The sequence below is a fragment of the Lampetra planeri genome, chromosome 12 (genome assembly GCF_965212315.1).
Source record: "Lampetra planeri chromosome 12, kcLamPlan1.2.h2, whole genome shotgun sequence".
NCBI classification, from domain to species: Eukaryota; Metazoa; Chordata; class Hyperoartia; order Petromyzontiformes; family Petromyzontidae; genus Lampetra; species Lampetra planeri.
Window position 1 is genome coordinate 15,454,283 of NC_136118.1, and position 27,736 is coordinate 15,482,018.

At 51.4% G+C, this 27,736-nt stretch overlaps 1 protein-coding gene across 1 annotated transcript; it reads right to left on the reverse strand.

Moving 5' to 3' along the window:
- Positions 1 to 11: 11 nt before the first annotated feature.
- On the reverse strand, positions 12 to 27,226 carry GTF2H4 (general transcription factor IIH subunit 4). Its single transcript, XM_078599702.1, has 13 exons — positions 26,985 to 27,226; positions 14,942 to 15,046; positions 13,447 to 13,578; positions 12,208 to 12,304; positions 11,191 to 11,279; positions 9,005 to 9,113; positions 8,148 to 8,216; positions 6,561 to 6,644; positions 4,774 to 4,906; positions 4,209 to 4,339; positions 3,167 to 3,214; positions 2,150 to 2,228; positions 12 to 1,583 (listed from the first exon to the last, which is right to left on the reverse strand). The coding sequence occupies exons 1-13, from the start codon at positions 27,188 to 27,190 to the stop codon at positions 1,414 to 1,416; spliced, it is 1,452 nt and encodes a 483-aa protein (XP_078455828.1). The 5' UTR covers positions 27,191 to 27,226; the 3' UTR covers positions 12 to 1,413.
- Positions 27,227 to 27,736: the final 510 nt, after the last annotated feature.

A 27,736-nucleotide genomic window follows, 5' to 3' on the forward strand; every position in this document is an offset into this window, starting at 1 on the left:
GTGGCCATGAATGAATAAAAACATTTTAATTAACAAAAATAACAATATCATTCCAGAAACCCACTCACATCATAGAAACACATCTCAACGTTTTTAGGGATGTAAAGATACATCTATTAATATCAACTCCACAGAATACGCACGCATCAGATCATGCACGCTAGGAATGGTTATGTACAAGGTGTTAATGACGATTCACGAAATGAAAAGTACAGCACACAAAAGTGAATGCTGTGGCTGATTGGCCCAAAAAACATCTCTTAGTTGAACCTGTAGTTATATCCCCCGCAGGCAAATTATAATTGCCTTGTATTTTTTTTGCATTTTCTGTTATTGAACAAGGTTCATCATTTGGGTGAGTGGGTAGGCGAGTGGGTGGGTTAGTGGATGGGTGGGTGAATGGGTGAGTGGGTGAGTGGCACGGGCTAGAGAAGAGATGAACTGATGTGGTACAGAATGTGGAGCTTAATGGACTTGCCAGAGACTGGTACCAGCAGTGTCTAGATCGGCCTCTATGAAGGAGGCTCGTGAATGACGCTACCAGGCAGTTAGAGATTGTCACCTTCCAGCAGCGATGCGAGGCCAAGGAGAAACGCTCACAATGAGCGGAGCGCCGGTAAGCTGGTACAGCCAGGGGCACAGGTGGTGATGCATCTGCCAGTCATCTCACTTAACCACCCCTCACACCTGGGTCTGTACGTATGTTGATCTTCTTTGTGCACCGTACATAGCCAACTGTGCTAATTGGAGATGCGGGACCGCCTGCCAGCAAGTCTGAGACTTCTATGTGTACCTAGCCTGTAATAAGCACTGTGGGGACATCACTAATTAGTGACGTGAGGCAGCTTGTACGTGTGTATTAATATCATGAGGAATGGTGGTGTAGTGGCGAGTGCACTGAGACCCGAGTTATATTCCTGCTCATGTCCTCAACACCGGTAATGATTATTTGAACAAGTCCTGGGCCTCCCCTAGGTCGACTCAACCTCAAATGAAGGCCTGGTGCTGTATAAACATGACTGGGGAGACAAAAACAGCCGGGTGGGCGTGGTTATGGCCACTCACCCCCTCGTGTGTCGTGCTGGCCTTCATAATTTCTCCTTAACAGCACTCGCCCCAACAGTCTACGAAAAGTTATGCCGGGCATCTTTGTATTTATATCAGAGATGACTCCGAGAAATGAGCCAATGGATGAAAAATAATTAGCATTTACTTGGGAGAGATGGACTTTGTGTCTTTTTATTATTTACATATACCGTAAATGTACATGTGCGTATATACACGTGCGCGCGTGTATACACACTTTCACGCGTGTATATACACTTGCGCGCGTGTATACACACATGCACGAGTGTGTATACACGTGCACGCGTGTCTACACGTGCGCACGCGTGTGTGTATACGTTCTCCCCCTCAAGAGTTCTTCTGCCTCTTCCAGAACCTCTTGACGTCCGTGTGCCCGGCGGGAGTGACCACCATGAGCCTGCGAGCGGCACACTCCCACTGCAGCACCCCCAGCTCCCTCGCCCGCACGCACAGCACCTCGTAGTCCGCCTGGGACAGGAACTGGCTGTACAGCACGCCTGGAGTACAGCGTACACACAAACAGGACATGTACAGAACACACACACACGCACGGCATGTGTACAGATAAGACAAAAGATTCCCCGAATAGCCTTAGGAAACTTTTAGAGAAAGTGCTCTTAGTGAGCACTTATGAAGGCCAGCACGGCACACGAGGAGGTGGGTGGCCAGCACCAAGCCCAGTGCCTTTGTCTTCCCAGTGGCTATGTTCTCAAAGACACTCATTTGAGTCTGAGTCGACCTAGGGGAGGCCCAGAACCAGTTCAGAAATCGTGACTGGTGCTGGCCATGAGTGTTAATCACACTCGGGTCGCTGGGTTGGTAGTGCAGCACGCTACCTGCTACACATACAGCATGCACATTGCACAAGTGTGAGGACCGATTCGTACAATGAAAGTCCATGAGTAGCAATGTACATGTGGCAATTTGCATTCGTAATCTATAAGTGGTATGTATTTTATGTGCAGTGATCTGGGAGTAGTAATGCACAGGTAGCAATCTATGAGTAGTGATTGGTGTACAATAATCCGTGTGTAGCAAACATCAGTAGTTGGGAGGGCATTACCCTCGGTGAAGACGAGTCGGTCTCGTTCCATCTCCCACAGTCTGATCTGGTCTGTGATGGTTGGTGGCAGCACAGGCGTCTACAAAGACAACGACAACTCTGGTGCTCATGTTCTAGGTGGCCATCGATGTAAATTCCACATTTCAATGACAAGAATCAAATTTTCTATGCTAGATGACCACCATTGACTATGTGATGATGATACTCATTTCATTGACCCTGGATAGAAGATGATTGGAGTGCTAATTATGGTGATGGTGGTAATTGTGATGATAATCATAACAACGATGATAGCAACACTGATGAGATGATAAAAGTCAAAGCGATTTCCTGCTCAATCGAGCATCGAGGTGGTGCTCGTCTCCTGTTTGGTAATTCCACATTCCTATGGCAGGGGCGAGACTCTCTATAGGACAACAGCTGTTCACTTCTCCACAACACACAAAGTTGGTACCCATTTTATCAAACCCCGGAGGGTGATGGGCTGAGTCAACCTCCAACCGGAATTAGAACTTGCAACCTTGCGATTATAAGCCGCTTGCTCTACTGCTGAATCACCGGGCCAGTTGATGATGATGGTGGTGGTGGTATGTGGTGGTGGTGGTATGTGGTGGAAATGCTGATGCTGGGTGGAGTCGCAGTGGATGCTCCATACAGGAGGAGGCATGGCTGTAACCTCCTCTGTGCCATGGCTGGGAAAATATCCTTGGACGTGAGAAGACATTTTCACTGCAGGGATATTTTTATTTATGAGGTTATTGCTCTTTATTTGTCTGACCTGTTGTTATTACCGTTAGGAAATCTTAAAAACTTGTGACGAATGTAATGTTACAACAATTACTATTAAGTTTGTTTTTTAAATCTGCAACTGTAGAAACCTTTGATGGTGTCTGCCAGCTAAGTCGCCCCTTTGAAAGAGAGCTTCTTAGCTTAATAAGCTTTACTCTTGGTTCTCATGAAGAGGCGATCCCTCTACCACGGTGCTGTACCCATCCCCCCCCCCCTGTGTGCACTCACCTGCTTCATCATTTCTGGGTGGGCATGCGTCCTCAAGAAGTGGATAATCTGCATTGACAGAGATTCATGGAAGGTTGCATTATCACTCTGTGTGTGTGTGCATTAGGCTTCTTCGTGTTAAAAGTTTTATGGGTTCAAAATGGATTTGAGATTTCGGGATAGCATTAGCTATATGGCTAGTGCTGTGGTTAGACGAAAGGCTTGTTGTTAGAGATAAGGATGCGGATAGGGTGAGGATTAATGTTAGGCTTAGTGTTAAGAAAAATAATCTACTGTCGAATTATAATTCTATAATAATGGACGATATCTTTACAAAGACGAAGTTATAAACAAATATCAATATATGCAATAATACAAAGTGAGCCAGACTAAGCCGCCTTAGGGTTAAAGTCAAAAACTCAAGAGAGAAAGTTAAGAGGCAAATCCGCGAGTAACCACATTGAATGTGCACGCGTCTGAATGCGTGAACAGTAATTCCCCATTTGACGCGTGTCGTTCACACTGTGTTTCTGCGTACTGCTGGGAGCTGTTACTGTAGTACTGGTACTGTAGTACTGATGCGCGCTGCGTGCGTGTAACCGTGTCTCTGTGTGTGCGTGTACCCGTGTACCCGTGTCTCTGTGTGTGCGTGTCTCTGTGTGTGCGTGTACCCGTGTCTGTGTGTGCGTGTACCCGTGTCTCTGTGTGTGCGTGTACCCGTGTCTCTGTGTGTGCGTGTACCCGTGTCTCTGTGTGTGCGTGTACCCGTGTCTCTGTGTGTGCGTGTGCCCGTGTCTCTGTGTGTGCGTGTGCCCGTGTCTCTGTGTGTGCGTGTACCCGTGTCTCTGTGTGTGCGTGTGCCCGTGTCTCTGTGTGCGCGTGTGCCCGTGTCTCTGTGTGTGCGTGTACCCGTGTCTCTGTGTGTGCGTGTGCCCGTGTCTCTGTGTGTGCGTGTACCCGTGTCTCTGTGTGCGCGTGTGCCCGTGTCTCTGTGTGTGCGTGTACCCGTGTCTCTGTGTGTGCGTGTACCCGTGTCTCTGTGTATGCGTGTGCCTGGTCTCACCTGTTCAGCCGTGATGCCGTTAGCGATGGCCTGCTGCACGCTCTCCCTCGTCACCTGCGCCACCACGAGGTTGGGGAAGCGGTAGAGCATCTCACAGAATAGAGCCACCAGGGCCACCTGTAGCTCCGAGTCTAAGACAGCCACACACAAAGATAAGATCACCCCTATTAGCATTTATAGCAGACTCATGGGGATGGTGCTGTTAGCGAGTCGTGCCTATGAAGGCCGCCATGGCACACAACGGGGTGGGTGGCAAGTACCATGTCCGCCCGGCCACTTTTGTCTTCCTAGTGGCGAATTTTACACACAGCACAAGTAACTCCCTCGTTGCAGTGTGTAAACCTTCGCCACTCGGGAGGCAAATGCGAACAGGCGTGGTGCTGGCCACCCACCCCCTCGTGTGCTGTGCCGGCCTTGAAAGGTGCTGCTACTCGCGAACAGCACTTGCCCCAACATAAGCCACACACACCCAGCAAACAAAACGGTTACAACAGTGGTCGCCATTCACCACCGAGTGATGGCGCTGTCACCGCGGCTCGTGCCAGACTAGGTGCGTGCTCTGTACCCGTGTAAGCGTAGACTCGGTAGTTGGTTTCCACGACGAGGTATCCTTGCTGGTGAACGTCCGTGCTGCCCTGGGAGATTCCTGAGGCGAGGTTGATTGCGAGACGGGTTGGGTAGTAGCGGCGAGACTTGCGCTGTAAGGAACAGCATGGCCTCAAACTACAGCAGAGTAGTGGCAGCAACGGCAGCGGCAACAGTCATAGCGGCAGCTGACGAGACCACGTGGAGAGGTTCAAGAGGGACGTACATTTGGGCACACCGTGCGAGCAGAGGATGCTACACAAGACAAAGATACCCACCCCCCGCCCCCGTATACCCTTAACAGGCTGTTGGAGCAAGTGCTGTTCGCGAGCAGCACCTATGAAGGCCGGCACGCCACATGAGGGGGTAGGTGGCCAGCACCAAGCCTGACCGCCTTTGTCTCCCTAGTGGCAATGTTTACACATCCCACCAAGGCCCACACCTTTTAAAACACTTTACTCTCATCTATATATCTCTCCACAGCCTTTCCCTGCCTTGTTTCGACTATCTCACCCCTTTTTATGTTCAAGCTCGTGATCTTCGTTCACAATCTTCCATCTCTCTGTCCCTCCTCCTCCGCCTCCCTGTGCCAAATCCCGTTTTGGTCCTTCTCCCTCCTTGCACCCTCCACTGGAATCATCTTCCCCTGCACATTGAGCAGTTCCCCTCCTTAACCTCCTTCTGCTCCTCTCTCAAAGCCTCACCGCTTCTCCATTCCCCATTTCCTTCCTCTTCCCTCCACTTGCCTCTCCACTCCGTCCCATCCCTCCCCAAGAGCCCTTTTGTCACCCCATATTCCCTCTGATATGGTCACTCGGCCCTTGTACACCCTTGCCACCTAAATCACTCTATTTTAGTTGCCGCTTCTAAACTCTGTCATAGAGCTCCTAAGCTAAGGCGCTATATAAATATAAAATAAGATGATTATTGACAGAGGGGGGACCCACTACCCCACGTCAAGTAGAATTTGCGCAACACCCTTAGTGTGATAAAGACTGACACAAACCCTTTAACGATGTTACCACTAATAATGTTGTACCTCCTCCCACAATTCTCACACTTCTGCTCTACTTTCCCAACTCCACTGGATTCCTGTTAACTATCGCTGTCTTCTTAAATATCTCACTCGTCTACAAACACCACCACAGTCTTGCCCCGCCCATTATTCTGCTTCTCTCATCTCTTACTACTCCTCGACGCTCCCAGTCTCCACCGCCCCTCTCTCTCTGTCTCCCTCGCCCTGCGCCCAGTTTCGCTCTCTCTCCTGCTCCCTTCTTGCTCCTCTCCACTGAAACCAACTACTGCTGCTGCACACAGAGCAACCATCTTAACTAAAACAACCTGCTTCCGCTCCTCCCTTACAACAGTCCCCATCTCTTCTCCCCTAACCCATCCTGCTACTGTCACTTCCTACCCCCCAGCTAGGACCAGGCCTATCAACCCATATCACTTCCCCAACCCCTATCACTACTGCTACTCCCTGCCCCCAGCTACGACCAGGCATACCCCAACCCTGATCACTACCCCTACCACTGTCACTACCCGAACCCCTATCACTTCCCCAACCCCTATCACTACCCAAACCCATCCTTCACCACTCCCGGCTGTCCTCCTGTCACCATAACTACACCACCACTTTTAATATCAACCCCACTCTTTATTTTAACCACTATGTTACATACAATTGCATCATTGTTGTAAAACACCTTGGATTAAGGCACTGCTATATAAATATATAAGATAAGAGCACTAAAGCTTAAATTGCACCTTTCTCTGGAACACCATCCCAAACTCGCGAAGGTGTTGAAGGAAGTTGAGCAATGACTCGCTCATCCCCTCCACAGAGTAGTCCTGCAAAATGTAAGGACAGAGAAACGGCGACACGCACGGAAACACGGTGAGACAAAAAATAAAAACCAACAGCGATGCAGTGAGACACAAAGACAAAGATCCCCTGTATAGCCTTTAACAGCGAGTTGGGGCAAGTGCTGAAAGTGAGCTCCTATGAAGCCTGACACAGCACACGAGGGGGTGGGTGGCCAGCACCACGCCTGGCCGCCTTTATCTCCCGTGTAGGGACGTTTACACATTGCACCAGGTACTCATTTGAGGCAAAGTCGACCTAGGGGAGGCCCAGGACAGGTACAGATAATCACTATCACTGGTGTTCGTGTTGGCCGTGAGAGGGAATCTAAATCAGGTCGCCAGGTTTATAGAGCAGTGCGCTAACCAATACACTATCGCTCATGTGAGACACATAAGACAGAGTTTTACACACGTGGAGACAGAGTGACACACTGACAGAAAAAGTTGCAATTAATTGTTGCGAGCCAGAGTGTATCAACTTGCTACACTTGGGAACCCAGTGGGAGCATGGGTGGCTAAATCCCCGATTTGAATCACAAAGATGTTTGCATCACTTGCTCAGTGTCTCTGTCACGACCATTACAAAGCTTCTGAGAGCAAGAGACATGCAAACCCAGGGCTTGGACCTTAAATCCAGAATCTTAGAGCAGCACCAATTGAATGTTTCTAACCTTGAGCTACCGGACAACCTCAACTGCCATATTTCTCAATGTAAAGTCCAATGCATGGTAAGTCCTCACTTAACGCATGGTGTTCATAACATGTTTTCGCTATCACGTGGTTTTTCCATCAGAAAACACTTTTTGGATGACGCAAAATGCACACCGTTATAATGTGGAACGCGTACCGTTATAACACGAATTCTGAGCGGACAACGATGGGACTACTTTTTTGAGCTGCGTGGCTGAGCGGTAGTGATACAGTACATGGAATGATGCAGTAACGCGGTCGCGTACCCTCAGTTATTTGTCCCTCCATCTTGCTGTGTGTGTGTACAGTGTATCTTGCCATATGTTACCGTTACATTGAGGATAAATTGTTTTTGCTTAACGCGGCTTTTTCAGGAACACATCTCCCACGTTAAATGAGGACATTCTCTACATCCACTCGTTGCTTCCACAAAGGAGCTTTCAATTTGTCTACAGGAACAGCAGTGCTACTCGGGCCACCATATCATCATTAGTAAATAATTATTTACTGTTTAAATCATGTGTCGGTACAATCGGCGAACGGTAGCTCAATACATTTGGCACGAAACCGCAAAACCACAATAGCTAAACCCGTGAGAGGGGTTTGCCGTATGATAGAACAAATGAGACAGACCATAGAAACAAGACAGATTTGTACAGACAAAACTGTGCAAAATAATGTTCTTATATGGAATTGTGACCCCCGAAACGTGAGGATTCATCCGATCGCTGGGGGGGCTGTGCGAGTGTTGGTGGGGTGGGTCTGCCCTCTACCTCCAAGTCAATGTATGGGACTCACTTTCCCAAGGGTGGAGAAGCTCAGTTGAAACAGGAAGGACAATATTTCCACCAAATCCATGCCTCTGGTCTAGAGACAACGGGAACAAGACAAGATTAAACAACAACAGCAGCTGCTATTCCAAATAAGTGAAGTCATTGCGGTGCTTGTGCCAGGTTATGTGCACTTTTGAGCCCACGTGAAGTGTGGAATGCCGGGCGCTGTTTGCGAGTAGCACCTATGAAGTCCGGCACAGCACACAAGGGGGTGGGGTGGCCAGCACCACGCCCCGCCACCTTTGTCTCCCCAGTGGCAATGTTTACATATCACACCAGCTACTCATTTGAGCTGACCTACGGGAACCCAATTCCGGTTGAAATATCACTCGTCATTGATGTTAGCCACCATTAGTAATTCAACTGTGGTAGCTATGTTTATAGTGCAGTGCACTTCCCACCGGCCCCACGCATGCACACCAACAAAGCCAAATATTCATCGTATAGCCTTCACAGACTGTAGGAGCAAGTACTGTTAGCAAGCACCTACAATGGCCGGCATGGCACATGAGGGAGTGGGTGGCCAGCACCATGGCCGGCCACCTTTGTCTCCCAAATGACAATGTTTACAGAGTACCAGGTACTCATTTGAAGCTGAGTCGACCTAGGGGAGGCCCAGGATCGGTTCAGATAATAGTCACTGGTGTTGACTGTGAGCAGAATTGGAACCTGCATTGTATGTATGTTGAACTTATTTCGCACCGTCCGTAGCCAGCCGTGCTAATCGGAGAGTTGGCGGGTTCATATCGCAGCACACTAACCACGACCGCTCCCCACCATGCACACACAGACACCCTCTCTCCCACGCACATGGACACTCACCTCCGTGGAGTTCAGGTACTGCAACATGAAGTACCAAACTTGTGAGGCTGTGTCGAGCAGCAGGAACTGAAACCCGGCCGAGGTGATGCATGGTGGCTCCCCGGTTTCACTACACGGGGACGCACCACCCGGGGGGGGGGGGGGGGGAGGGGCATAGGTGACGGCATGCATCTCACGGCGATGGTCAATATGAAATTACACATACAGCAAACCCTTGCCCACCGTGGGTCTGGTTATGTTTTTAAAATAACTGCAATCGGAAAATCAGCGATCCGCAAACTCAAAGGCATTGTATGGAAAACTAGGGTTTGGTTGACGGTTAATAATTTGAAACCTCCTCCTTTTGTTTTACGTTACCCTACATCAACCCAAACATTAAACAGGAAATATGTGGAATGTAAAATATGATTAAAATCTTCCCGTATTCAATATAACGTGTATGGTAAATGTATAAAATTAAAAACAATGATGTAGTGTACAGTACAGTACACATATCCGAATATAGTACTGTACACTACAGGAAGAAAAATCATGGATGGCTGAACCTCACTGGAGGCTGGGAACACCACGTGACCTGGGACCCGCGATGGGCCGCGTGGGAGACGAGACGGCACGTGTGTTGTTCCACAACAGCATCATCGCCAACAGTGCAGTAACGATGCGAACAGGAGATTCGCGTTCAACCGTGAATGGTCAAACTGCCACAGGGGGCGTGATCGGTTAACTTAACTTCAATTGATTTGGCGTGAAACTGCAAAACCGTGAAAGCTAAACCCGCGAAAAGGAAGGGTTTGCTTTACTCAACAGCCTCCAGTCCGTTCGTGCATCGCTGTAGTGGCGAGATGCTAACTACCTCTCCTGGCATTTAGGAGGTCGTGGTTTTGATCCCTGACACCTGTACATGTGGAGTTTACATGTTCTCCCCGTGGTTGGATGGATTTTGTCCTGGTCCTCCGATTTTCCCCTCCACATTTAGAAACATGTGTTCAGAGTACAGGCGACCCTCGAACCTACGACCTAGTTAGGTCCTGGATGACGGTCGCAAGTCGAGCTGTCCCAAGTTGAACCCTCATCTCCCATAGGTGCAATGGTATAAGTTGGGGTTCCGTTCCTGGAAATGCGTTACGTACAAATACCAACATTTACCACGAAAATACATGAAAATAACCCTAACAAAAATGTATTGTACCTTAACGTAATTTTTATAAACATTTATGAAGTAAAAACACTTACAATTGAACATCCTCAAGTACTTTTCGGCATGTGCATCACAAAAAAGTGAAGAGAGTTGCAAAAGAGATGCGGTTGATCTAAGTGCAGCACTAGTAGCAGTCGTTAGGCGGTCGTAGATACGAGTTTTGGCCATGACTGTGAGGGTCTTCATTATTATGATAAAGGTCGCAAAAGCGGAGGGGCGCAAGTCGAGCCGTCGTAAGTCGGGGGTCACCTGTATTTGGCTGCTATAAATTTCCACATACGCCACTACGTTGAGCTATCATTTATGGCCATGTTGCTTCTGAAAGAGAGCTACATAGCTCAGTGGGCTTTACCTGGTAAAATAAAAACTGTTTAGTTGAATTTTAGCATCATTTCTAAATGACAGGGTTCCGTTAGTCAAAATATCTATACTGTATTTAAACATACTTCTGTGCTGTAGTGGAGCTTCGTGGGTAATTAAATCAATCTAATTCCATTCTGTATCTCTACTCCCTTCTTGGCCATTGTCCATAGATCTGATCTTTATTTAACTGGTGTGTGATTACCATTTGGACAATCATATAAATTTGCGAAGCGCATCTATTTATAGTTCCCAGATTTCCCAAGCAATTTGGATAACAAGCATTTAATGTAGTTGCCCTAAAGTTTTGGAACCTCTTGGCATCTCCATTATGCCATCTCTCTCTTCATTTAAACTATCATTAACATGACTAAAGCTTAAGTGTGAATGTAATTTTAGAACATAATTGCTTTTAATAAGTTTACTTGTTTTTTAAATCTGTAAATTGTGGAATGTTTTGATATTGTCTGCTGACTGAGTCACCTTTAAACAAGAGCTTCCTAGCTCAATGGGGTTTACTCAATGGGAAATACACTCCTGATTCTTAACTTCTCATTACCAACTGCAGTGATACAAAATGCTTTAGATAAGGGATGATGATGAAGATGATAACGATGGTGGCACTCACCTGCGCATGAGTCCAGCTTTGATGAGCAGCTGGGCAACATCTGCACTCACCTCGGCTCCGGGTGACCCCACCATGAAGTGGAGGATCACCTATGGGGGGAGGCAACGGAACCCACCATGTGCATCACAACAACAACAACCGCCCTTCCCCACACAGTGACGGTGACGTCACCACCGTGTTTGTGCCACTTTTAGACCATCATGTGAAGTGTCAAACGCCCGCTGGCGAGAGGTCACAGAACAGACCCAGGTGCCATGGATTGACTATTATGACCGGCACATGCACCACCTGTGCACCCACTGTGCTAATCTTCTGCGTTTTAGCCGCCCGGGTGCGCCGCTCATTGTTGTGAGCATTGCCCATTGGCCCTCCGCCGTTGCTGGAGGGCGACTGCCTCCAACTGCCCAGTAGCATTCTTCACAAGCCTCCTCCATTATAGCATTACAGCATCGAGCCCACATTGCCCAGTTTCAAAGACAATGCATACATTATTATCAAAGTGTTTGTTGGCATGGCTTACCACAAGCATGATGTGCGGCTAATGCAGACTTGATGCCTTGCAATAGGTGTCTATTTGGTGTTTGAACATCTTTACACCTTCTGTATTATTGTCGGGAAAGGGTAAAGCCTATTCCTGTTTTTATCATATTGATATACCAGCAAAAAGGATCCCGTAGATACATATAACATGAGTTTAAGAAATTATTTTAATCATAAATTAATCAATGTATCGTTACACGACTCGTGTTTATGCTATTGGCACTGACACTGCTGATTATGATAATGCTGCTGCTGTTATTGCTGCTGCTGCTATTGCTGCTGCTCCTGCTATTGCTGCTGCTGCTATTGCTGCTGCTATTGCTGCTGCTATTGCTGCTGCTGCTATTGCTGCTGCTGCTGTTGCTGCAATTGCTGCTGCTGCTATTACTACTGCTGCTATTGCTGCTTCTGTTGCTACTGCTGCTGCTATTGCTGCTGCTGATGATGCTGCTGCAGCTACTGATGGTGAGACAATACCTCCCATCGCTCCAGGGCGTAGCGGCCTAACGATGTCACATCGCGAGCGTGCTTGTCTGGGCCCAGTCCAGTCGTGTCGTCGGACCAAGGGTTACCACTGTGTGCACATAGGGGAGCACAAAGACAAAGATCCCCCAGAGAGCCTTAACAGACTGTTGGGGCAAGTGCTACTAGCAAGCACCTATGAAGGCTGGCATGGCACACGAGGGGGTGGGTGGCCAGCACCATGCCCGGCTGCTTGTCTCCAAAGTGGCGATATTTACACACCGCACCAGGTACTCATTTCAGGCCAAGTCGACCTAGGAGAGGCCCAGGACCAGTTCAAATATCCACCACTGTTATTGGTCATGGAGCGGGAATCGAATTCGGGTGGCAGGGTTCGTGGCGCAGTGCACTATTGTGCCACCTCTCCCCTCATTGGGGAGCACACCGACATTAGCATGGTTGGCTATGTACAGTGGCACAGAAGTTCAACATACATACACGACAGAACTAAAGATGCACACGTATAAACATATGTAGTGGTGTGCAAGTTTGTGTGTTGTGTGCAAGTTAGGTTGGTGCGTTTGAGAGTCAGTGTGGTGGTGTATTTGTTAGCATGGTAGTTTGTGTGTGAATCTGTGTGGTGGCGAGCCAGTGTGGTGGTGTGTGAGCTAGTGTGGTTGTATGTTTGTTATTGTGGAGGTGTGTGTGTTAGTGCGGTGGTTTGAGTGTTATTGTGTGGTGTGTGTGTTAGTGTGGTATGTGTGTGTTAGTGTGGTGGTATGAGTGTTATTGTGTGGTGTGTGTGTTATTGTGGTTATGTGTGTGTTAGTGTGGTGGTATGAGTGTTATTGTGGTGATGTGTGTGTTAGTGTGGTGGTGTGTAAGTGTTAGTGTGGTGGTGTGTGTGTTAGTGTGGTGGTATGAGTGTTATTGTGTGGTGTGTAAGTGTTATTGTAATGTGTGTGTTAGTGTGGTGGTATAAGTGTTAGTGTAGTAGTGTGTAAGTGTTATTGTGATGATGTGTGTGTTAGTGTGGTGGTGTGTAAGTGTTAGTGTGGTGGTGTGTGTGTTAGTGTGGTGGTATGAGTGTTATTGTGTGGTGTGTAAGTGTTATTGTGGTGTGTGTGTTAGTGTGGTGGTATAAGTGTTAGTGTAGTAGTGTGTAAGTGTTATTGTGATGATGTGTGTGTTAGTGTGGTGGTGTGTAAGTGTTATTGTGGTGATGTGTGTGTTAGTGTGGTGGTATAAGTGTACCCGCCCAGTAGGGCAGTACGCAGGTTCGCTCTGAAGACCGGGTTGAGCACCAGGCCTGGCAGCCCCCCGGGGATCACGTGGTCCTGCCACACGCGCAGCTCTCGTAGCAACTGAGCACTCTCTTCATGGGCCCTAACAAAAAGACAAAGATCCCCCATATAGCCTTAACAGACTTTTGGGGCAAGTTCTGTTAGCGAGTAGCACCAATGATGGCCAGCACAGCATACGAGGGGGTGGGTGGCCAGTAACACGCCCTGCCACCTTGTCTCCCCACTGGTGTGATGTTTACATACTGCACCGGGTACTCATATGAGGCTGAGTCGATGTAGAGGAGGCTTAGAACCGGTTCAGATCATCGTCACTGGTGTTGGTGGCCGGGAGTGGGAATTGAACTCTGGTCGCCGGGTTTGTAGCACAGTTAAATAATCGCTATCACTCCCCACACAAAGAAGATAACCCCCACCCCCCATGAAGCCTTTAACAGACTTAGGGCAAATGCTGTTAGTAAGCACCACATACACAGACATATGCATATAGGATGCACAAAGATAAAGATCCCCATATATCCTGAACAGACTTGGGGAAAATGCTGTTAGCGGGCACCTATGAAGGCGAGTACGGCACAAGAGGAAGTGGGTGGCCACCACCATGCCCAACGGCCTTTGTCTTTGCAGTGGCATTGGCGATGTTTTTACACACTGCACCAGATTTTCATTTAAGGCTGAGTCGATCTAGGGGAAGCCCAGGACTGGTTCAGATAATCATCACTGGTGTTCACCATGAGTGGGAATAAAACTCGAGATGGAGGGCTCATAACGCAGCATGCTAACCGCTACGCTACCACTCCCCACAATAGGACGCGCACACAAAAAAACAAAGACACAGACACCCTACCATGTGTCGACATGTTTCCATCTATCCCTTTTTTCCAGTATCTAAATTATGAAAAAGAACATGCTTTACTCTTTCTGGCAATAATACAGGTGTTTAAACACCAAATAGAAACCTATTGCAATGGATTATCAAGGGACAATACATACACTATTATCAAAGCATGTTTGTTTGCATGTTTTATCACAAGCATGTGTGGTTAATGGGGACTTGGTGCAGCTTTGCAATAGGTGTCTACTTGGTGTTTGAACATCTTAACACCTTCATTATTGCCGGGTAAAGGGTATAGCCGATTATTTTTTCATCATGTTCCCATGTCCCTCCTGTGTTCCAATGTGTATCCTCTTGACTCTGATGTGTCCCCACGTGTTCTCATGCATTCCCATCCCTGGATGTCACCACGTGTCCCCATGTGTCTCCATGTCTCTGTAGGTCCTCGAGTGTTCCCCATATCCACGTCGTGTCCCCCTTGTCTCCCTGCTCCGTGTCGTCCAGTCTGTTCCCCGTGTCCCCCACACGTACTCATGTGTCTACATCACATCCGTATGTTCCTCCCACGTCCCCCCCTCGCATTCCCTGTGTCCCAGTGGGTAGGAGAAGGTACTTCTGTGCATCCTTGCAGACCCAGGAGTCGATGGCGGCTGTGGGGAGTGGCGTCTCTAGGAAGAGCATTCGCATAACGTAGTTCCTGGCCAGTGGTGACAGCTCTCTGCTCTCTCACACGGGCGTGGGGTCACAAGTAAAATATTCGGAGTTCAAGGGGTGAGCGCTTACGGGGTGCGCGCTCGACCATTCACGGTTGATCGCAAGATTCCTGTTCGCATCGTAACTGCGCTGCTGTGTTGAATCGAATCTGGTTCATAAAATTCGTGATCTGATCCCATATGTGAAGGATGTGATCCCTGACATGCAATACCCCGGTGCCTACAAACTAAGCTGTGTCTGCGGCAGCAGTTACATTGGGGAAACTAAGCGACATGTCTCGGACCGTGTTCGTGAACATAAGGCAGATCTGAAACACAGTAGGACCAATACCTCGGCCGTGGCTGATCATTGTTTTCATGCTGTGGACACACACGAAATATTTTTCCAAGACGAAGGTACTCTGCAAACCCACTGGCTATCAACAAAGCTTTGTTCATGAAGCCATCCAGATATATAAAAACAGACAAAATTTCAACCGAGAAGATGAGTACAAACTGAGCAATCATTGGAAGGACGTTATTAACCAGTTTAAGTCATAACTGGCTGTGATGCTTCCATCCTACCTGCCGTTGTTAGCAGTTATTTCCGACTCTCTGAGTTACATTACCAGGTTAAATGTCTTTACATTAACAGGCTAAATGTCTCATTAACACAGCCACCGTTGTGGTGGTTTTCTTACATTGACATGCTAATCTTACATTAACAGATTGATATGCTAATCTCTCACAATACAATGGCCACCTCCACAGGTTCGTAGTCGTGGAGGTATATCAGCTCTCCAATCTTAAATTTTTATCTCTAGCCCCACCCACTTACCCTTGGGCTACACCCATCTCACATCTATATAACATCCTGCCTTAGCAGCTCTTCCGCTATATTTTTTCCTGCCTTAGCAGCTCTCCTGCTATATTTTTTCACCTGATGACAATTGCTGGTGTTGCGATCGAAACGTCGTAATATTTTTTATTATTTTATTATTGTTCCATCTATGTGGCTTTACCAAAATACCCAAAGAATATAACTTGTCCAGTAAATGCAAAAGTTATATTTAACATTCGAAAATATTAATCATATTTTACATTATAAATACTTCCTCTTTAATGTTTCGATTGATGTAGTGCAACATAAAACAAAAGGAGGGTGTTGTCGTTTTACGAACCATCAACCAAACTCTCATGTTTCCATTTGAGTTTGTGGATCACGGATTTTCCGATTGTGGCTATTTTCGAGAATGTAACCCCCGCGATGGGCAGGGGTTTGCTCTGTTTGGAGTTCAGGGGTGCGTGCTTCAATGACCGGGGTAGAATATTTGAAAGACTCAAGATCAATGGGCTGGGGGTATGCATTAACTCTTCTGCTTGTTTAGCCTGCAGGAGAGTCTCGCAGAGACTCGAGACTTTTTACAGGAGGGTCCTGCCAAGTTTTCTCATTTGGAGACGATGCTGCTGCTGCTGTATAATCCCTCAATGGCGTCATTTTCAGGTAATTTATCTGCATTGGGATGTTTGGCCAATACCAGTTACAGTGTATATATGTTTTTAAGCTATGGAAGGAAATCAGAGAATACTGAGGAAACCCATGCAAAACATGGGAAAATATTCAAATTCCACGTATAAAAGTGCTCTGGTCAGGAATCCAACCGTCGTGCTTCTTCCTGAGGTCACAGTACAGTACTGGGTTCAGCAGTAACCTTTAACACCAATGATATAAGACACGATGTAAAAAAATCGCGAACATACTGTGCGTAAATCATATATTGTACTCGACAGTAGGGTACATTTGTTTATGCGCGACGCAAAGTTGTTCGTGAAGAGGGTTAAGGCTGAGGCGACGGAGACAGGACGACGCTGACGATGTCGTTAGTGACGTGTGGGTTGAGGCGACGTGAGTGTGGGTTGAGGCGACGTGAGTGTGGGTTGAGGTGTGGGTTGAGGTGACGTGAGTGTGGGTTGAGGCGACGTGTGTGTGGGTTGAGGTGAGTGTGGGTTGAGGCGACATGAGTGTGGGTTGAGGTGAGTGTGGGTTGAGGTGAGTGTGGGTTGAGGCGACGTGAGTGTGGGTTGAGGCGACGTGAGTGTGGGTTGAGGTGTGGGTTGAGGTGACGTGAGTGTGGGTTGAGGCGACGTGTGTGTGGGTTGAGGTGAGTGTGGGTTGAGGTGACGTGAGTGTGGGTTGAGGCGACGTGTGTGTGGGTTGAGGTGAGTGTGGGTTGAGGCGACGTGTGTGTGGGTTGAGGTGAGTGTGGGTTGAGGTGACGTGAGTGTGGGTTGAGGCGACGTGTGTGTGGGTTGAGGTGAGTGTGGGTTGAGGCGACGTATGTGTGGGTTGAGGCGACGTGAGTGTGGGTTGAGGTGACGTGTGTGTGGGTTGAGGTGAGTGTGGGTTGAGGCGACGTGAGTGTGGGTTGAGGTGAGTGTGGGTTGAGGTGAGTGTGGGTTGAGGTGACGTGAGTGTGGGTTGACGTGTGTGTGAGTTGAGGCGACGTGAGTGTGGGTTGAGGTGAGTGTGGGTTGAGGCGACGTGTGTGTGAGTTGAGGTGAGTGTGGGTTGAGGCGACGTGAGTGTGGGTTGAGGCGACGTGAGTGTGGGTTGAGGTGAGTGTGGGTTGAGGTGAGTGTGGGTTGAGGTGACGTGAGTGTGGGTTGACGTGTGTGTGAGTTGAGGCGACGTGAGTGTGGGTTGAGGTGAGTGTAGGTTGAGGCAACGTGTGTGTGAGTTGAGGCGATGTGAGTGTAGGTTGAGGCGACGTGTGTGTGAGTTGACGTGTGTGTGAGTTGAGGCGACGTGTGTGTGGGTTGAGGCGACGTGTGTGTGGGTTGAGGTGAGTGTGGATTGAGGTGACGTGAGTGTGGGTTGAGGTGAGTGTGGGTTGAGGTGAGTGTGGCTTGAGGCAACGTGTGTGTGGGTTGAGGTGAGTGCGGGTTGAGGTGACGTGAGTGTGGGTTGAGGTGAGTGTGGGTTGAGGTGACGTGAGTGTGGGTTGAGGTGAGTGTGGGTTGAGGCGACGTGAGTGTGGGTTGAGGCGACGTGAGTGTGGGTTGAGGTGAGTGTGGGTTGAGGTGACGTGAGTGTGGGTTGAGGCGACGTGTGTGTGGGTTGAGGTGAGTGTGGGTTGAGGTGACGTGAGTGTGGGTTGAGGCGACGTGTGTGTGGGTTGAGGTGAGTGTGGGTTGAGGCGACGTGTGTGTGGGTTGAGGTGAGTGGGTTGAGGTGACGTGAGTGTGGGTTGAGGCAACGTGTGTGTGGGTTGAGGTGAGTGTGGGTTGAGGCGACGTGTGTGTGGGTTGAGGTGAGTGTGGGTTGAGGCGACGTATGTGTGGGTTGAGGCGACGTGAGTGTGGGTTGAGGTGACGTGTGTGTGGGTTGAGGTGAGTGTGGGTTGAGGCGACGTGAGTGTGGGTTGAGGTGAGTGTGGGTTGAGGTGAGTGTGGGTTGAGGTGAGTGTGGGTTGAGGTGAGTGTGGGTTGAGGTGACGTGAGTGTGGGTTGACGTGTGTGTGAGTTGAGGCGACGTGAGTGTGGGTTGAGGTGAGTGTAGGTTGAGGCGACGTGTGTGTGAGTTGAGGCGACGTGAGTGTGGATTGAGGCGACGTGAGTGTGGGTTGAGGCGACGTGTGTGTGGGTTGACGTGTGTGAGTTGAGGCGACGTGTGTGTGGGTTGAGGCGACGTGTGTGTGGGTTGAGGTGAGTGTGGGTTGAGGTGACGTGAGTGTGGGTTGAGGCGACGTGTGTGTGGGTTGAGGTGAGTGTGGGTTGAGGCGACGTGTGTGTGGGTTGAGGTGAGTGTGGGTTGAGGCGACGTGTGTGTGGGTTGAGGTGAGTGTGGGTTGAGGCGACGTGAGTGTGGGTTGAGGTGACGTGTGTGTGGGTTGAGGTGAGTGTGGGTTGAGGCGACGTGAGTGTGGGTTGAGGTGAGTGTGGGTTGAGGTGAGTGTGGGTTGAGGTGACGTGAGTGTGGGTTGACGTGTGTGTGAGTTGAGGCGACGTGAGTGTGGGTTGAGGTGAGTGTAGGTTGAGGCGACGTGTGTGTGAGTTGAGGCGACGTGAGTGTGGGTTGAGGCGACGTGTGTGTGGGTTGACGTGTGTGGGTTGAGGCGACGTGTGTGTGGGTTGACATGTGTGTGGATTGAGGTGAGTGTAGGTTGAGGCGACGTGTGTGTGAGTTGACGTGTGTGTGAGTTGAGGCGACGTGAGTGTGGGTTGAGGCGACGTGTGTGTGGGTTGAGGTGAGTGTGGATTGAGGTGACGTGAGTGTGTGTTGAGGTGAGTGTGGGTTGAGGTGACGTGAGTGTGGGTTGAGGTGAGTGTGGGTTGAGGTGAGTGTGGGTTGAGGCGACGTGTGTGTGGGTTGACGTGTGTGTGTGTTGAGGCGACGTGTGTGTGGGTTGAGGCAACGTGTGTGTGGGTTGAGGTGAGTGCGGGTTGAGGTGACGTGAGTGTGGGTTGAGGTGAGTGTGGGTTGAGGTGACGTGAGTGTGGGTTGAGGTGACGTGAGTGTGGGTTGAGGTGAGTGTGGGTTGAGGTGAGTGTGGGTTGAGGTGACGTGAGTGTGGGTTGAGGCGACGTGTGTGTGGGTTGAGGTGAGTGTGGGTTGAGGCGACGTGAGTGTGGGTTGAGGCGACGTGAGTGTGGGTTGAGGTGAGTGTGGGTTGAGGCGACGTGAGTGTGGGTTGAGGTGACGTGTGTGTGGGTTGAGGTGAGTGTGGGTTGAGGTGACGTGAGTGTGGGTTGAGGCGACGTGTGTGTGGGTTGAGGTGAGTGTGGGTTGAGGCGACGTGTGTGTGGGTTGAGGTGAGTGTGGGTTGAGGTGACGTGAGTGTGGGTTGAGGCGACGTGTGTGTGGGTTGAGGTGAGTGTGGGTTGAGGCGACGTGTGTGTGGGTTGAGGTGAGTGTGGGTTGAGGCGACGTGAGTGTGGGTTGAGGTGAGTGTGGGTTGAGGTGAGTGTGGGTTGAGGTGAGTGTGGGTTGAGGTGAGTGTGGGTTGAGGTGACGTGAGTGTGGGTTGACGTGTGTGTGAGTTGAGGCGACGTGAGTGTGGGTTGAGGTGAGTGTAGGTTGAGGCGACGTGTGTGTGAGTTGAGGCGACGTGAGTGTGGATTGAGGCGACGTGAGTGTGGGTTGAGGCGACGTGTGTGTGGGTTGACGTGTGTGAGTTGAGGCGACGTGTGTGTGGGTTGAGGCGACGTGTGTGTGGGTTGAGGTGAGTGTGGGTTGAGGTGACGTGAGTGTGGGTTGAGGCGACGTGTGTGTGGGTTGAGGTGAGTGTGGGTTGAGGCGACGTGTGTGTGGGTTGAGGTGAGTGTGGGTTGAGGCGACGTGTGTGTGGGTTGAGGTGAGTGTGGGTTGAGGCGACGTGAGTGTGGGTTGAGGTGACGTGTGTGTGGGTTGAGGTGAGTGTGGGTTGAGGCGACGTGAGTGTGGGTTGAGGTGAGTGTGGGTTGAGGTGAGTGTGGGTTGAGGTGACGTGAGTGTGGGTTGACGTGTGTGTGAGTTGAGGCGACGTGAGTGTGGGTTGAGGTGAGTGTAGGTTGAGGCGACGTGTGTGTGAGTTGAGGCGACGTGAGTGTGGGTTGAGGCGACGTGTGTGTGGGTTGACGTGTGTGGGTTGAGGCGACGTGTGTGTGGGTTGACATGTGTGTGGATTGAGGTGAGTGTAGGTTGAGGCGACGTGTGTGTGAGTTGACGTGTGTGTGAGTTGAGGCGACGTGAGTGTGGGTTGAGGCGACGTGTGTGTGGGTTGAGGTGAGTGTGGATTGAGGTGACGTGAGTGTGGGTTGAGGTGAGTGTGGGTTGAGGTGACGTGAGTGTGGGTTGAGGTGAGTGTGGGTTGAGGTGAGTGTGGGTTGAGGCGACGTGTGTGTGGGTTGACGTGTGTGTGTGTTGAGGCGACGTGTGTGTGGGTTGAGGCAACGTGTGTGTGGGTTGAGGTGAGTGCGGGTTGAGGTGACGTGAGTGTGGGTTGAGGTGAGTGTGGGTTGAGGTGACGTGAGTGTGGGTTGAGGTGACGTGAGTGTGGGTTGAGGTGAGTGTGGGTTGAGGTGAGTGTGGGTTGAGGTGACGTGAGTGTGGGTTGAGGCGACGTGTGTGTGGGTTGAGGTGAGTGTGGGTTGAGGCGACGTGAGTGTGGGTTGAGGCGACGTGAGTGTGGGTTGAGGTGAGTGTGGGTTGAGGCGACGTGAGTGTGGGTTGAGGTGACGTGTGTGTGGGTTGAGGTGAGTGTGGGTTGAGGTGACGTGAGTGTGGGTTGAGGCGACGTGTGTGTGGGTTGAGGTGAGTGTGGGTTGAGGCGACGTGTGTGTGGGTTGAGGTGAGTGTGGGTTGAGGTGACGTGAGTGTGGGTTGAGGTGAGTGTGGGTTGAGGCGACGTGAGTGTGGGTTGAGGTGACGTGAGTGTGGGTTGAGGCGACGTGTGTGTGGGTTGAGGTGAGTGTGGGTTGAGGTGAGTGTGGGTTGAGGCGACGTATGTGTGGGTTGAGGCGACGTGAGTGTGGGTTGAGTTGACGTGAGTGTGGGTTGAGGCGACGTGTGTGTGGGTTGAGGTGAGTGTGGGTTGAGGTGAGTGTGGGTTGAGGCGACGTGAGTGTGGGTTGAGGCGACGTGAGTGTGGGTTGAGGCGACGTGTGTGTGGGTTGAGACGACGTGTGTGTGGGTTGAGACGACGTGAGTGTGGGTTGAGGCGACGTGAGTGTGGGTTGAGGCGACGTGAGTGTGGGTTGAGGCGACGTGAGTGTGGGTTGAGGCGACGTGAGTGTGGGTTGAGGCGACGTGAGTGTGGGTTGAGGCGACGTGAGTGTGGGTTGAGGCGACGTGAGTGTGGGTTGAGGTGACGTGTGTGTGGGTTGAGGTGAGTGTGGGTTGAGGTGACGTGAGTGTGGGTTGAGGTGACGTGAGTGTGGGTTGAGGTGACGTGAGTGTGGGTTGAGGTGACGTGAGTGTGGGTTGAGGTGAGTGTGGGTTGAGGCGACGTGTGTGTGGGTTGACGTGTGTGTGGATTGAGGTGAGTGTAGGTTGAGGCGACGTGTGTGTGAGTTGACGTGTGTGTGAGTTGAGGCGACGTGAGTGTGGGTTGAGGCGACGTGTGTGTGGGTTGAGGTGAGTGTGGATTGAGGTGACGTGAGTGTGGGTTGAGGTGAGTGTGGGTTGAGGTGAGTGTGGGTTGAGGCGACGTGTGTGTGGGTTGACGTGTGTGTGAGTTGAGGCGACGTGTGTGTGGGTTGAGGCAACGTGTGTGTGGGTTGAGGCAACGTGTGTGTGGGTTGAGGTGAGTGCGGGTTGAGGTGACGTGAGTGTGGGTTGAGGTGAGTGTGGGTTGAGGTGAGTGTGGGTTGAGGTGACGTGAGTGTGGGTTGAGGCGACGTGAGTGTGGGTTGAGATGAGTGTGGGTTGAGGCGACGTGAGTGTGGGTTGAGGTGACGTGTGTGTGGGTTGAGGTGAGTGTGGGTTGAGGTGACGTGAGTGTGGGTTGAGGCGACGTGTGTGTGGGTTGAGGTGAGTGTGGGTTGAGGCGACGTGTGTGTGGGTTGAGGTGAGTGTGGGTTGAGGTGAGTGTGGGTTGAGGTGACGTGAGTGTGGGTTGAGGCAACGTATGTGTGGGTTGAGGCGACGTGAGTGTGGGTTGAGGTGACGTGAGTGTGGGTTGAGGCGACGTGTGTGTGGGTTGAGGTGAGTGTGGGTTGAGGTGAGTGTGGGTTGAGGCGACGTGTGTGTGGGTTGAGGCGACGTGAGTGTGGGTTGAGGCGACGTGAGTGTGGGTTGAGGCGACGTGAGTGTGGGTTGAGGCGACGTGAGTGTGGGTTGAGGCGACGTGAGTGTGGGTTGAGGTGACGTGTGTGTGGGTTGAGGCGACGTGAGTGTGGGTTGAGGCGACGTGAGTGTGGGTTGAGGTGAGTGTGGGTTGAGGTGACGTGAGTGTGGGTTGAGGCAACGTATGTGTGGGTTGAGGCGACGTGAGTGTGGGTTGAGGTGACGTGAGTGTGGGTTGAGGCGACGTGTGTGTGGGTTGAGGTGAGTGTGGGTTGAGGTGAGTGTGGGTTGAGGCGACGTGTGTGTGGGTTGAGGCGACGTGAGTGTGGGTTGAGGCGACGTGAGTGTGGGTTGAGGCGACGTGAGTGTGGGTTGAGGTGACGTGTGTGTGGGTTGAGGCGACGTGAGTGTGGGTTGAGGCGACGTGAGTGTGGGTTGAGGTGAGTGTGGGTTGAGGTGACGTGAGTGTGGGTTGAGGTGAGTGTGGGTTGAGGCGACGTGTGTGTGGGTTGAGGCGACGTGAGTGTGGGTTGAGGCGACGTGAGTGTGGGTTGAGGTGAGTGTGGGTTGAGGTGACGTGAGTGTGGGTTGAGGTGAGTGTGGGTTGAGGTGACGTGTGTGTGGGTTGAGGTGAGTGTGGGTTGAGGCGACGTGAGTGTGGGTTGAGGTGAGTGTGGGTTGAGGTGAGTGCGGGTTGAGGTGACGTGAGTGTGGGTTGAGGTGACGTGAGTGTGGGTTGAGGTGAGTGTGGGTTGAGGTGAGTGCGGGTTGAGGTGACGTGAGTGTGGGTTGAGGCGACGTGTGTGTGGGTTGAGGTGAGTGTGGGTTGAGGTGACGTGAGTGTGGGTTGAGGTGAGTGTGGGTTGAGGCGACATGAGTGTGGGTTGAGGTGAGTGTGGGTTGAGGTGAGTGTGGGTTGAGGTGAGTGTGGGTTGAGGCGACATGAGTGTGGGTTGAGGTGACGTGAGTGTGGGTTGAGGTGAGTGTGGGTTGAGGTGACGTGAGTGTGGGTTGAGGTGAGTGTGGGTTGAGGTGAGTGCGGGTTGAGGTGACGTGAGTGTGGGTTGAGGTGAGTGTGGGTTGAGGCGACATGAGTGTGGGTTGAGGCGACGTGAGTGTGGGTTGAGGCGACGTGAGTGTGGGTTGAGGTGAGTGTGGGTTGAGGTGACGTGAGTGTGGGTTGAGGCAACGTATGTGTGGGTTGAGGCGACGTGAGTGTGGGTTGAGGTGACGTGAGTGTGGGTTGAGGCGACGTGTGTGTGGGTTGAGGTGAGTGTGGGTTGAGGTGAGTGTGGGTTGAGGCGACGTGTGTGTGGGTTGAGGCGACGTGAGTGTGGGTTGAGGCGACGTGAGTGTGGGTTGAGGCGACGTGAGTGTGGGTTGAGGTGACGTGTGTGTGGGTTGAGGCGACGTGAGTGTGGGTTGAGGCGACGTGAGTGTGGGTTGAGGTGAGTGTGGGTTGAGGTGACGTGAGTGTGGGTTGAGGTGAGTGTGGGTTGAGGCGACGTGTGTGTGGGTTGAGGCGACGTGAGTGTGGGTTGAGGCGACGTGAGTGTGGGTTGAGGTGAGTGTGGGTTGAGGTGACGTGAGTGTGGGTTGAGGTGAGTGTGGGTTGAGGTGACGTGTGTGTGGGTTGAGGTGAGTGTGGGTTGAGGCGACGTGAGTGTGGGTTGAGGTGAGTGTGGGTTGAGGTGAGTGCGGGTTGAGGTGACGTGAGTGTGGGTTGAGGTGACGTGAGTGTGGGTTGAGGTGAGTGTGGGTTGAGGTGAGTGCGGGTTGAGGTGACGTGAGTGTGGGTTGAGGCGACGTGTGTGTGGGTTGAGGTGAGTGTGGGTTGAGGTGACGTGAGTGTGGGTTGAGGTGAGTGTGGGTTGAGGCGACATGAGTGTGGGTTGAGGTGAGTGTGGGTTGAGGTGAGTGTGGGTTGAGGTGAGTGTGGGTTGAGGCGACATGAGTGTGGGTTGAGGTGACGTGAGTGTGGGTTGAGGTGAGTGTGGGTTGAGGTGACGTGAGTGTGGGTTGAGGTGAGTGTGGGTTGAGGTGAGTGCGGGTTGAGGTGACGTGAGTGTGGGTTGAGGTGAGTGTGGGTTGAGGCGACATGAGTGTGGGTTGAGGTGACGTGAGTGTGGGTTGAGGTGAGTGTGGGTTGAGGTGAGTGCGGGTTGAGGTGACGTGAGTGTGGGTTGAGGCGACGTGAGTGTGGGTTGAGGCGACATGAGTGTGGGTTGAGGTGACGTGTGTGTGGGTTGAGGTGAGTGTGGGTTGAGGCGACGTGAGTGTGGGTTGAGGTGAGTGTGGGTTGAGGTGAGTGTGGGTTGAGGTGACGTGAGTGTGGGTTGAGGTGAGTGTGGGTTGAGGCGACATGAGTGTGGGTTGAGGTGAGTGTGGGTTGAGGTGACGTGAGTGTGGGTTGAGGTGAGTGTGGGTTGAGGTGACGTGAGTGTGGGTTGAGGCGACATGAGTGTGGGTTGAGGTGAGTGTGGGTTGAGGTGACGTGAGTGTGGGTTGAGGTGAGTGTGGGTTGAGGTGACGTGAGTGTGGGTTGAGGCGACATGAGTGTGGGTTGAGGTGAGTGTGGGTTGAGGTGACGTGAGTGTGGGTTGAGGTGAGTGTGGGTTGAGGTGACGTGAGTGTGGGTTGAGGCGACATGAGTGTGGGTTGAGGTGAGTGTGGGTTGAGGTGACGTGAGTGTGGGTTGAGGTGAGTGTGGGTTGAGGTGACGTGAGTGTGGGTTGAGGCGACGTGAGTGTGGGTTGAGGTGAGTGTGGGTTGAGGTGACGTGAGTGTGGGTTGAGGTGAGTGCGGGTTGAGGTGACGTGAGTGTGGGTTGAGGTGAGTGCGGGTTGAGGCGACGTGAGTGTGGGTTGAGGCGACGTGAGTGTGGGTTGAGGTGAGTGTGGGTTGAGGTGACGTGAGTGTGGGTTGAGGCGACGTGAGTGCGGGTTGAGGTGACGTGAGTGTGGGTTGAGGCGACGTGTGTGTGGGTTGAGGTGAGTGCGGGTTGAGGCGACGTGAGTGCGGGTTGAGGTGACGTGAGTGTGGGTTGAGGCGACGTGTGTGTGGGTTGAGGTGACGTGAGTGTGGGTTGAGGTGAGTGTGGGTTGAGGTGAGTGTGGGTTGAGGTGAGTGTGGGTTGAGGCGACGTGAGTGTGGGTTGAGGTGACGTGTGTGTGGGTTGAGGTGAGTGTGGGTTGAGGTGAGTGTGGGTTGAGGCGACGTGTGTGTGGGTTGAGGTGAGTGCGGGTTGAGGCGACGTGAGTGCGGGTTGAGGTGACGTGAGTGCGGGTTGAGGCGACGTGTGTGTGGGTTGAGGTGACGTGAGTGTGGGTTGAGGTGAGTGTGGGTTGAGGTGAGTGTGGGTTGAGGTGAGTGTGGGTTGAGGTGAGTGTGGGTTGAGGCGACGTGAGTGTGGGTTGAGGTGACGTGTGTGTGGGTTGAGGTGAGTGTGGGTTGAGGTGAGTGTGGGTTGAGGTGACGTGAGTGTGGGTTGAGGTGACGTGTGTGTGGGTTGAGGTGACGTGTGTGTGGGTTGAGGTGACGTGTGTGTGGGTTGAGGTGAGTGCGGGTTGAGGCGGTGGCCGTTAAAAGGGGGAGACGTAAATCGGAGTATTTCTGTACAACCAAAAACCAGACATGTGATCCTCTAAAGAACGAGTAGCGAAACTACACGAACTCTCTCTGGAGAAGTCCTCTCGTCATGGACTAATCAGAGATCTCGCCTCCGCTGTTAAGTTCGTCCCCAATTATTGATCTGGCGAATCACGATATACACAAGGGACCGTGATAAACAGCGGCACCCGCTGCCATACACGAGACCCCTTGAGCCGGTACGTTTATCCGGCAATAATACAGGATTGTCAAGATGTTCAAACACCAAATAGACACCTAATGCACCAAGTCTACATTAGCCACACGTCATTGTGGTAAAATATACAAACATACTTTGATTAACATGAATGCATTGTCCCTAAAGCGGATTGGCCTACACCAGAACTACAACCTCCTTTATGGGTAACCTGCTCCGGTGTCGGCCAATCCATTCAATAACAGCCGCCATTCACCACTAAGCAGCAGCGCCACGGCGCCTGTGCCAGGCCATGTGCACTTCGAGGCCAGTCCATACAACCATTGCCATACAAACATTGCCATACAACCATTGCCATACAACCAGCCCAGAGACCGCGTCAAACGTCCACCACCTGAGCAAGGCGAGGCAGGGGGCCGGGTGCGCGTAGAGGCGGTCGAGCGCCCGCGCCTCCAGGCCGCGCAGGAACTCGTGCAGGTTGCGGCATGCGAGGAGGCCTCGCGACGCCGCGCGCCCCGAGTTGGCGGCCGCCGCCGCCGAGTTGTTGTTGTTGTGGTTCCCCGCGCTCCCTGCGGGGCCCGCGCCGGACAACGACGCCATTGGCAACTGAGGCGGGGGCAGGGAGGGGGGTGGTGCGGTGACGTCATGTATCCCGCGCCTGCGCTCACATCGCCACTTGCGTGCCGTCATCGCGCAGAATTGTAAATCAGAATCGGCATCTTTTTCGATGAGTTACGAAGCTTCTTTTCACAGATGTCCAGTGGGGGTTGTGGGTAAGCAAATTACAACAAACAATGCAAAACAAGTACAAAATGAAGGGTAAGCAAGTCACTATATACATATGCAATATATATAATTACAAGTACAGAAATTCCTACCCAATTTAAAGCGCGCTGCCCCGTGTCGGCGATGAGTGACATCACGAAATCCGGCGCGCTGTCGTGACGTCACCGGACAAGTTCGTAAACGTCATAATAATAGGGGTTTTCCCTTTTTTCTAGCAACAAAACTGAAACCTTTTTTTACAAGGAATCATGTCTGCATTAACCACAATACTTGCGGTCAAAATGCAAACAAAAAACACACTGATAATGTATGCATTGTCCTTGAAACTGATTGGTCCACACCATGAAGGGGGTAAAGCGC